Raw genomic sequence first — 12,008 nt, forward strand, 5'->3', positions numbered from 1 at the left:
TGGCTCACGCCTGTAATCCCAGCACTTTGGGAGGCCAAGGTGGGCAGATCACCTGAGGTCAGGAGTTTGAGAACAGCCTGGCCAGCATGGTGAAACTCCGTCTCTATTAAAAATACAAAATTAGCCAGAAGTGGTGGTGCATGCCTGTAATCCCAGCTACTCAGGAGGCTGAGACAGGAGAATCACTTGAACCCGGGAGGCAGAGGTTGCAGTGGGCCAAGATCGTGCCTCTGCACCCCAGCAGGGGCAACAAAGCAAGACTGTCTCAGAAAAAAATAATAATGAATAAACAAATAAATAAATAAAAGTTTAATTCAGCAGGAATTAGAGTGATCCAGTCTAGGCTCAGGCCCCAGGCCTTACTGGGTAAACTCAGGCAACCATGTTGAGACTCAGTTTACTCAACTATGACATGGAGATCATATGAACAACACCAAGTGGGGGTGGACGCTGTGAAACTTGATGAAAGGAGTATGTGAAATGCTCAGCAGGGCACGGAATACTGAGTAAAATCCAGTCACAAGGCTGTGGGCAGTCACGTCAACAAAGAAGGAAACCAATGTGCTCACAAAGCCCCCGTGAATGTGCAATGCTGAGCCACTCATCACGCGTACGGCAGAACAAGGTGGAAATCATGTGGCTTGAGACAAGCCGCCTCACTTGAGTCCTGGTTCTGCTAACACTCGGTAAGTGACTCAATCTTTCTGGGCTTCTGTGAAAATGGGAGGAACAGCACACCTGCTCGAAGGCTTGTTGTGAGGATCAACCTATGAGGGCCCTGTACAGGGTGGCACAGAGTGGGCGCTTTCTTCATTCATCACTTGGCCCTGCTCGGGAATCCAAGCCCCGGCAGGCACAGTTTCTCACATTCTCAGAAGTGACAGGCAGCAGCTACAAGGCTGGGCTGCTCGGCCACCACCAAACAGTGTCTCTACATTCCTGCCCCTGGCTCCCAGGTGTGTCCCTGAGCCCGGATGAGTTGTCTGCTAGGTGCCCCTGAGAATGTCGCTGCCTGCAGCTGTCAACGGCCTTCACAAAAGCCTCTCCCAGCCACTGGGGTCACCATGCAGCCCCAAGCAAAGGTAAGTGGTTCTTATATATGCTTATCTTTCTGGAACTTTTTTTTTTTTTTGAGACAGAGTCTTGCTCTGTCGCCCAGGCTGGAGTGCACTGGGGCTATCTTAGCTCACTACAAACTCTGCATCCCAGGTTCACAATTCTCCTGCCTCAGCCTCTCGAGTAGCTGAGATTACAGGTGCGCGCTACCATGCCTGGCCAATAGAGATGGGGTTTCACTTTCACCACATTGCCCGGGCTGGTCTCGAACTCCTGACCTCAAATGATCTGCCCACGTCAGCCTCCTAAAATGTTGGGATTACAGGCATGAGCCACCACACCTAGCCTTCTCCGGCATTTTCTAACCAGGTCTCTACTGTGAGAAAGAAGGAAGTGCTTCCTCCTGGGTCATGAGAAAAACTCTCTTGTTCAGGTAAGATAATATTTACAGGCTCACTGAGCATGAACCACTCTTCACAGAAGCCCGGAATCAGCAGCAGAGCTCTGCTCAAGCCCTAGCTCTGCTCCGCGTGAGCTGGTGACCTTGGGCTGCTCACATCTCCTTCTAGGTTCCCATCTTCCCATCTCTAAATGAGAGGTAATTCCTGTCCACCTTCCATGCAGGATGGCGTTTAAAAAGCATGAAATGGTAACTGGATAGCATGTGGAAAAAGACAATCTGGAGCCATACTTCACACCTATACCAGGAAAAACTCCAAATGGATAGAGATTTAAATGTAAAAAGAGAAACCATAAAAGTCTTCCTAAAAAAAACACGATAAATTCCTGTAAAAGCTGGGAATGAAGAAAACCTTCCTATGACTCTAAAATCCAGAAGCAATAAGAAAAATATCAATAAATTTAACATAGAAGTAAAGTAAATCTTTGCATAAGCCAAGTGAAAAGATAAATGACAAATTGGGAAAAATACGTACAACAGACATTACAAAGGGTTAATATTCCTAATATACAAAGAGCTAAAAACGGTTGAAAAAGACCAAAAATTCTATAGAAAAATAGGTTAAACAGTTCACAGAAAATACAAATGGCTCTTAACCACATGAAAAGAGAGAAATACAAATCAAAAGTACACTGAGATAATATCACTTCTCATCTATTAGACTGCAAAAATTGAAAAATTTGACAACATACTCTGCTGGGGAAAAAAGGGTACTCATTCACTGCTGGCAGGAATACAAAACAGTAAAATCCCCATGGAAGGGAAGTGGCCGTATCAATCAAAATTCCGTATGCATTTACCCTTTGACTCAGCAATTCCACTTCTGGGAGTCTATTCCAAAGAGAGACTGACGAACATTCAAAAACATGCATGCGTAAGGCAATTCATTAAAGGGTTATGTATAATAGCGGAAAACCAGTAACAACACAAATGCCCCTCAACCAGGGGCTAACTGAATATCCTACATGTAGCGCCAGGATCTGAATGTGTCTGTGCCTACAGAATTCATAGGTTGAACCCTAATCCATAATGTGATAGTGTCAAGAGGACACCCTTTTTAGGAGGTGATTAAGTCAGGGATTAATGCCCCTGTAAGAGTGGCCTGAGGGAACTTGTTTGCCCCTTTCCGCCTTGTGGGGACACAGCTAGGTGGCACCATCTATGAAGTAGACAGCAAGTCCTCGCCAGACCCCAAATCTGCCAATGTCTTGATCTTGGACTTCCCAGCCTCTAGTACTGCAAGAAATAAATGTTTGTTGTTTATAAGTTACCCAGTCTAAGATACAAAATAGCAGCCCAAATGGCCTAAGACATATGGTATATCCACACAGAGGAATGCTGTGCAGTTACCAAAAAAGGAATAAGGAGGATCGGAAGATATTGTTCCATTTACAGTTATGTTTTTTGAAAACAATAAAGTTCTTATTCTGCCCACTGAAAAGGCCTAGAAGCAACGACCAACACAGTAGCTATGAGGACAGATTTTTGTTTTTTAACGCAGATTCCTGTGCTACACTTTCACCCCGTCAAGTTCAGATTCAACAGTCCTGAGGCTGAGCCCTGGTCTCTGTTTTTGTTATTGCTGATGTGTCTGTTTAATTATCAGGTAACAATACTGCATCTGAGCTTTAGGAATCACTAAACAATTTTATCAAGAAGGTAAAAGATCCGTGTATGTTTTGTTTGTTCCACTGTTCCAGCCTATCAGATACAGGACAGACCGTATGCAATAGATACACATATTGCAAATAATAAGGGCCACATATTGCAATGAATTAAGCAATAAATTAAGTTTCTTTTAACCCACAGGTATTCTGTCCATCTGTTGTTGGTTTTTTTTTTTCCTTGCAATTTATTTGTCAAACAAATCAGGCTCCAGGTGGTTGTCCTGCATCCCTGTGGAGTCATTTGCATGCTCCTGGGTCCTCTCTATTTCCTGTAAAGTAGCAGTTGGTTCTAGAGGGTTTGCGTGGCCATGTACCATGTGCTTCCTCATGGAGGAGCACATGCCACACCAGAGACGGGGTAGTGGTGTCCCTCCTCCCCCAAAACCATTCCTGAGCCACCGATCTAAACAATTACACTGCTCTTTTACCAGTTTCCTCCTCAAAGGGAATCGCAGGCATCAGTGCTCAGAAAACCTAAAAACAATCTGGGGAAGCCCAGAATCCAGAAGGCAGAATGAGAAAGTGACCCAATGCCAGGAGCCCTTTAAATATCTGCCCTGCAACCTGTGATCTGGAACACAGGTTGTATGGACACACCTTCTCTCGCCACCCCATGGATTGTTTTTTTTTTTCTGGAGAAAGGATCTCACTCTGTTACCCAAGCTGGAGTGCAGGGGCACGATCATGGCTCACTGAGGCCTCAACCTCCCAGGCTCAGGTGATCCTCCCACCTCAGCCTCCCGAGTAGCCAGGACTATAGGTGCATTCCACCACACCCGGTTAATTTTTGTATTTTTTGTAGAGATGGGGTTTTACCCTGTTGCCCAAGCTGGTCTGAAACTCCTGGGCTCAAGAGATCCACCAGCCTTGGCCTCCCAAAGTGCTGGGATTACAGGCATGAGCCACCAAACCCAGCCCATGGATTTTTTTTTTAACTCCCTCTTTTACTTACCATGGGATTAAAAATCAAGGTGATGTGTTTATGGTAGCCCACTGCAGTGAAAGAAACTTGAGGCAAGATGTAGTCATACTGGGATCTGGGGAGTGTGGAGTCCAGAAGCACAACATAGTTCTGTGCACACATGGGAAGAAGTTATTTTTATAAGGACAGCTCTGGCAAAGCAAATGAAAACTAAAACCTAACATATGGCTGTGATGTAAAGAACTTTATGTTTTTAAAGAAATCCCCAAGACTACACATCCAAACTAAGGTTGCTGCCTTCAAAGTAGCAACCTCAGCGGGCTGTTCCATCAGTGGCGGGCATGTGTCCCCTGTGTCTCTGAGACTGTGGCTTCTGATAAGGCTGTCAGAGCCTATAGCCTTTTTATGAGCACTCAACCTTGACAATTACGGTCCTCTGAGGATCTGACTTTATGAAACACAAAAAAATTATTATGAGCCAATTCTGATGAGGGAGGTAGGTGATATAACTGAGGATCCACAATGAGACTGACTTCTAAGGGTTGATGCTTGAGAGGCTCATAAGCTGGCAAATCCTAAAAATACAGCATCCCTGGAACGGCACCAGGGGCAGCCACAGCTCCGTGTGCTGAGCACCGACCAGCTGCCAGGCACCATGCACGTTGCATGAGGCCCGCGGCTGCTCTGCTTTCTACCACTGGCAAGGTCGGGATCATCACCCTGTCTTATAGATGAGGAAGGTCAAGCATGAAGAGACTAAGGGTAACTTGCCCAGGGTCACTCAGCTAAGAAGGCTGCCACACATCTATGAAGGCTCTGAACTCAGGGGAAGTGTGACCCTAAAGCCCAGGATGTTTCCACATTGCTGTAGAAAGTGACTATTTCAACACCCCTGGAGAAAGAGGAGGAGAAAATTCCGTGACAGCCTGTTTCATTATTTTGCAGCCATTTTCCACAGAGAGAGGGCCAGAGTAGATCATCTTCACGGCAGGTGGTAAGGAGCGAGGAGAGGGAACATCACCCACTAAGCTCACACTTGACATCCTCAGGCTAAGACCACCAGAAAAGAACCAAATTCTTTGCAAAGTTTGCACTCCCCACACCAACTACAAGTTAGCTCTGTCCAAACAGAATTGATAATAAGCACTTTATAATCAGTAAATGACGTCCAGAATAATGGCTGAAAACCACTCAGTTCCAAGGAGGGAGACATCCAGATTCATGGAACCCAAAGGACACCAAAAAGGTGGAGCTGCAAGTGGTCTACACGACACACGTTATAATCAGATTATCAAAGACAGAGAGAACGTTCAAAGCAGCAAGAGAAAAGCAATTCATCTCATTCAAGGGATCCCTCATCATGAGGAAACTGTGTTTCCTTAAACTAAATAGCAGAATGTTAAAATAGAGAAATTTTTAAAAATTACAAGGCATTTTTAAAAGTGGACTTCTTAGCAGGAAAGCATGGGGTGATATGTTCAAAGTGCAAGAGTTGATCATGCCCAACAGTAGGCCTTGGTTAAATAAATCATGGCCTTTCCTAGTTTATGGACTACTGTCCATAAAAATCATAGTATGAAAGATTTGACCGGGCACGGTGGCTCACGCCTATAATCTCAGCACTTTGGGAGGCCAAGGCAGGTGGATCACGAGGTCAGGAGATCAAGACCATCCTGGCTAACACGGTGAAACCCCGTCCCTACTAAAAATACGAAAAAAAAAAAATTAGCCAGGCATGGCGGCGCGCGCCTGTAGTCCCGGCTACTTCGGAGGCTGAGGCAGGAGAATGGCGTGAACCCAGGAGGCGGAGTTTGCAGTGAGCCGAGATTGTGCCACTGCACTCTAGCCTGGGCAACAAGGTGAGACTCCATCTCAAAAAAAGAAAAAAAAAGAAAGATTTGATGATGAGGAACAGATTTGTGTAAATTCTTCATTGAAAAGCACAGATTACAAAACAATGTACAAAACAGTGTCAGTTTTGAATTATTAAAATAAATGTCTATTTATATTTATACATGCATGCACACACGTGCCTGAAAAAAGACCCAAAGGGTACCAATCACCACATTAGCAGTGGCTATTTCTGGATGATGGGCTTATGTCTTCTTTTTTCCAAAATCTCCTGCCATGAATATGTATTCTTTTTGTAAACAGAAAAACAATGAAGAAAAAATAATCCCTACAGAACCCAACCTCTTTTGATTCAGACAGCGCATTTCTGCAGAGTGGTATTTAGGGAGAAAAGGCGAGAACTGTGCTTCCTTAAACTAAATAGCAGAACTATGAAAACAAAGGCAGAAGGTAGAATCCGGCCACAGGCATTACCTCGCCGTCTCTGAGCAGCGGGGGGAAATGGAAGAACAGGGACTGGCCAAGGGAAACTGTCTGGATCGGATTGTCGAGGTTTTCGCTTTTGTAAAGCTTGACCTGGAGAGAGAAACAAAGCCAGACATGCTTTGAAACTGAAACACAATCAATATTTCATAGCAGACATCCTCAGGACAGCTGCTCTCTGGGTGGGTGTCTTTGGAAACATGGATATTTGAAAAAGAAAGCTCCCTCCATAGACGCCACACACCCCTCTGTCATCTGAGACTCCATCCAGTTACGCACCATGCACAGAAATTAAGATTCAAATCAGATTCTGACTACCCATGTTCTTGCTCAAAATAGTAATATAAGTTAATATAATAGTAATATTAAAAATAGCTTCTAACACGTGTTGAACATCTATCTGTAATATGCCAGGCAGGCGCCAGACATTTTATCTACATTATCGCCAATCCTGACTACAAAACAGGCATTGTTATTATCCCTATGGAGACCCAGAGAGCCAAAGTCACCTAAGGTCACACAACTTACACATGGTGGAGCCTGGGACTCAACCCCCTGAGGACTCCTGAGGGTCCTTCCCACCCTGCACTGCCTCATCATATGATGTCACCTTAACTCCACCAATCTGTTCAACTCAAAACGCATTCCATCATGAATGTGGCTCTCCACGCTGCTTCAGGAGGCACTGGAGTACTTTGTTTCTGGCTTTATTTCTGGGGTTGTTGCCTGTTCTCACTCCCACATGGGATGGGGCATGAGCAGGGCCAAGGTGCAGTCCTGGCTGATGGCAAAGGCTGTGAGGATGCCACACTGCACCTGCCACAAGAGAATGCCAGGACCACCTCCCTGGGCCCACGCTGGCACCTTTCTACATAATACATAAGGGGAATCTTCCTAAAATGAAAGTCACAGACTGAAGGTTATGGGTCACGTAGAAAATCCCGTATGTGTTCTTTTGTCTTCTATAACATCTTAAGTAAATCTGAATTCACCAACTATATTTAAAAATCAGGTGATTTCAAATAATTCTAATTTCCAGCTTCTCTGGAAAACCAGGAAGTGACACCAACCCTGAGCCACAATTCCAGCACAGCAACACTCAGGAGTGAGAGAGTGGCACTCTCCCCTCCTCTCTGCCTCTTCCCCTCCCCTGCGCCCCTCATGGATGGGGCAGGAGTTCCCCAGTTTGCCCCCCACCCTACCCAACCCTCTGCACTCTCTGACATTACCTGCCTGGTCCCTACAAGCACACGCCTGCAAGCCCTGGACAGAGTGGACTAAAGCCCACACGCGCTTTCTTGCCCATGCCAAATACTTAACTGCTTATAAAATTACAAGTGCATCTTAACAATATACCCCCAGAGCAAATCATTAACATCCACAGAGGGTCTGCAGGGTATTTTATAAACATTTCTTCATTAATGGTAACATGGAGATTTTGTTAGAGCTGAATAAGATAATAAGAGGTCTCTGAGTCCAAAATCTAGGTTTTGCAGAGGACAAAGTTGAGGCATGTGGAAATGAAGTGACTGGCCAAGGCAGCAAGGTGAGTCACTACTGGAGACAAGAGAAAGCCCAGACCACCTGCTCTCCAGCCCACCGCCCACCACTTCTGATACTGTTTGGATATTTGTCCCTGCCCAAATCTCGTGTTGAATTGTAATCCCCTGTGCTGGAGGTAGGGCCTGGTGGGAGATTATTGGATCTTGGGGGTGGATCCCTCGTGGCTTGGTGCTGTCTTCGTTATAGAGGTCTTGTGAGATCTGATCATTTAAAAGTGTGTGGCACCATGTCCCAACTCTCTCTCTTGCTCCAGCTTCTGCCACATGACATGTCTGCTCCCACTTCACTTTCTGCCATGATTGGAAGCCTCCTGAGGCCTCCCCAGAAGCAGATGCCACTATGCTTCCTGTACAACCTACAGAACGAGGAGCCAATGAAACCTCTTTTCTTATAAATTATCCAGCCTCGGGCATTTATTTATACCAATGCAAGAACGTCTAATACAACCTCCACTCCAGAGAAAATTTTAAGTTACAAAGCACTTTCTTTAAAATTGCCTTTCCACGTTAGATTCCATATTGTATAGATCATTGATCATTGATCTACTATAATTCTTTGGAAGATTAACTGATGGCAGACAGTTATCTGAAACTGGAACACATTCTCTCCCACAATTGGCAATCACTATCCCAAATACGTGTTGTGGTCCGAGGTTCTTAAATCTCAACTTCAACCCTCAGCAGGCGGCACTCTGGAGCACCCCCACCTGTCACACCTAAGGCACGAGACAGGCACGAAACCAAAAACATCCATTCGTACTTGTCTCAAAGCCAAAGGGAACACAATATTTGCAGCTTAACAGTCTGGTCTTACCCATAATGTAGGAAGGTATTCAGAGGAAGTGATCACATTTCCACTTAAATCAAATTGATTAATCTGCCGGAAAACTATGATGTTTACATCATCGATGTCATTATTCCCAACCTAGAGAGAGAAAGAGGGAATGCCAGTAATGAGAAAGCTGGTGGAGGGACTTCTATGCCAGCCGTCCGATGGCCTGAGAGCTGCTTCACGGCAAACTTTACTTCTTACATTAAGGAAGCGAAGTTTGTCATTGAGTACCCTACATCCAAGGTCACAAACTGACAGAAGACGGCTATCCCTGGCCTGTAGACACATTTCATTTTGACAGCACAGTATTTTTTTTCTAAGTTTTAATTACTTGCCAACATGTTAAAAATTTAAAAATTTCATATATCAAGCCAGATTTTCCAGCTTCTCTTAAAAAAAGGAGAAGGATGCCCTTCCCTGTTAGAGCAGGGGCAGAGTCACAGCATCCCCTCTGCGTGGGGTCTGTACATGGGGTTTGCGAGACCCCAGAGGGCCGGTCCCCTTCCCTTTCATACCTGTCCAGCCACAGTCCACATTATGCTAGTGATTCTGGCCTAAGTTACTACACCGAGAACATGCAAAGCATTTTGGTGTGAGATGCAGTCATCCCAGCCATTTATAATGCCAACACCGTAAAGACGTCAAGGAAATCCACTTCCAGTCCGGTGCGGTGGCTCATGCCTGTAATCCCAGCACTCTGGGAGGCCAAAGCTGGCAGATGACCTGAGGTCAGGAGTTCAAAACCAGTCTGGCCAACATGGTGAAACCCCGTCTCTACTAAAAATACAGAATTAGCTGGGTGTGATGGCATATGCCTGTAGTCCCAGCTACAGGCTGAGGTGGGAAAATCACTTGAACCCACAAGGAGGAGGTTGCAGTGAGCCAAGATCGCGGCACTGTACTCCATCCTGGGTAACAGTGTGAGACTCCGTCTCAAAAAAAAAAAAAAAAAAAAAAAAAGAAAATCCACTTCCTAGGTCAAAAGTTCTAACTGGCCCAACATCCTCCCTCACAATCTTCATGCATAAGAAGCCAACTAAATAAAGCCACTAAGAGGCTGCCCCTCTTGCCCTACCTAAGCCCTCTAGTTTTCCCAATGAGAGTTATTCAGTGAGAGAAAAGCCTTACTTCAAATGATTCCCAGGCCACATCCTGTGACTCGAAGGACGTCCTCTTTAGGGATTAATTTAGCTAGGTCATGATCTTGAGTATCAAAAGACTCTGCCCACGAAATGGGAGCAGGAAAAAGGTCATCTGAACCTAAGATAACTGGGTGGCCCTGCCACCCATTAAGCCCATGTTCTATTATTGTCCCTTGATTTGAAATGCTGCTTAGGCCTTAAGATCCTTAACTCGCGGAATAATGATCAGAGCTTACAGGGCAAGTCGGGGGGAGGATACAACAGTTCCAATTTCCTTTCTGGATACATGACAGCAATACTGTTCATTAAAAACCCACATAAGATGCTTCTTGTGAAGATGACACTATTCTAAGAGGACTCTCAATTAGGATGAAAGTTCCCCCCACCACAGATGCAAGGCAGACAGCCAGAGGAGACGGGAGGACTTCTGATCAGGGAGGCACCCACACCCAGGTGCAGCGGCAGCACTGAATGCCTTACCTCAATCACCCGATGGTGTGGGAGCGCCCGCTCAATGTGGTCGTTGCCTTCTGCCTTGAGCTGAACATGGTACACACACCCTGGCTGCAAATAAACTCACGAGTCAGTTCTCTAGAAAGGGGGCTTGTCGTATCATGCCTGGTCCATGCCTGGTTTGGCTGCACTAGGTCACTAAGACAGGAGCATTTCTCTTCCCTCATTTCCTAATCTGTGGCCTGTTAACCTTAAGAGTCCAGAGTTCCTTTAAGAACACCCCTAGTGTTGACACATCTGAAATTTTGCGACTCCTTCAATCCCAACTCAGTTTCATTTTCTCCTACCCCAAATAAATCAAATTTGGTTTCTTATTTCAAAATTCCAAGCTTACTATGTGCTCTTACTCTTCTAAGATGTTTTTCCTCTCCATCTGCCCCTCCCCTCTACCTGTATATACACATTGATGGATATCTGGAATGTCCACTGTAAGCATTCCCAAATGCTTGTGTTGGGTATTATTTCTGGGAAGTGGGAATTTTTGACTTCTCTTTTTAAAATTTCAATGATCGGGCAACCCTGAGTCTGCCTTCCCCCATGGCTACAATAAGCTGGAGCCAAGTGACAGGCTGTGTCCCTTTCCACAGGCCGTGCCCACTCCACAGCCCTCACCACTCCCTACCATTCGCCCAGCCTGCTCTCCCCTGTTCATACTGCTCTTCTGGCTCCATAGGCATTTGGCTTGAGCCCTGGCATAAGCCATGGCCACACACTGCTAGGGAAAAGCCCCACCAAACCCATGGTTTTCAAACTCCATTGCGCCACAGATCCTTGATCTGACCTGTTGGCTAGAAAAAAGGCAAACTCTACCAATTAAAGGTAAGAACTGGGAGGGCTCCAGAGCCCCACCCCCAGCCCTGTCGCCTACCCCACTCCTGGCAGTCTCGGGGCCACCACAAGACACTTCTGGACACAGGATGAAAGAAAAGTCCCCAAGAAAACACGTTCCAAGTCTCACCAGCAATCCACGTAATCTGAACTTGCCCTCCTCGTCTGTCACTGTGTCTTCTCCGTAAATGCTGCAGTCATTCTGGCCCACCGCTTCCACAGCAACCCCTTGTTCGGGCTCTCCGTTTAAGGAAGACACTGTGCCATAGCAACTAGTATGGCAAGAAGAGGCACGAATGAGATATTCTCATGATTATCTGAAGGACCCACGTGTTTCCCATTTACCAACAATTACAGGGCAAAATAGCTCAGTGGAGAACTGTGCCTCAATGACCCAGGCAACTCGGTATGGCCAGTCCACTTCCAAACCACACCTTCCTGCCAGACGGATAAGCGGCCATCAATTTCTCTTCTCATACATTTTGGGGGATGCTCTGGAAAATTGTAATTTAAGAAGGCTAAAGCTTTATTTTTTCTAGGCTTTATTTGAAATAATGGAGCTTTCAATAACATGGAAATAACTCACTTTCTCTTTCACTCCACATATTCCGTAGAAAATGGTCCATTTTTCTAAACCCAATCTTTCCAATTACTCTTCCTCTAAAGTGATTCTGTATAAGTGTACAAAAAAT

The 12,008-nt window shown here is 45.5% G+C and overlaps 1 protein-coding gene across 7 annotated transcripts in view; it reads right to left on the reverse strand.

Moving 5' to 3' along the window:
* The window catches only part of LOC129468182 (BOS complex subunit NOMO1), a 61,472-nt gene that overhangs the window by 2,654 nt on the left and 46,810 nt on the right, over positions 1-12,008 (reverse strand). For 5 of the 7 annotated variants that reach the window (XM_055253384.2, XM_055253385.2, XM_063623726.1 and 2 more), the window contains 5 exons: positions 11,447-11,588; positions 10,456-10,539; positions 8,816-8,926; positions 6,431-6,532; positions 4,136-4,255 (listed from right to left, as the gene is read on the reverse strand). In XM_055253384.2, the coding sequence (XP_055109359.2) occupies positions 4,136-4,255; positions 6,431-6,532; positions 8,816-8,926; positions 10,456-10,539; positions 11,447-11,588 (559 nt within the window). The remainder of the gene's footprint in view (positions 1-4,135; positions 4,256-6,430; positions 6,533-8,815; positions 8,927-10,455; positions 10,540-11,446; positions 11,589-12,008) is intronic. The other 2 variants (XM_063623725.1, XM_055253386.2) reach the window with 2 other exon arrangements.

The sequence above is a fragment of the Symphalangus syndactylus genome, chromosome 18, assembly GCF_028878055.3.
Source record: "Symphalangus syndactylus isolate Jambi chromosome 18, NHGRI_mSymSyn1-v2.1_pri, whole genome shotgun sequence".
Lineage (NCBI taxonomy): Eukaryota > Metazoa > Chordata > Mammalia > Primates > Hylobatidae > Symphalangus > Symphalangus syndactylus.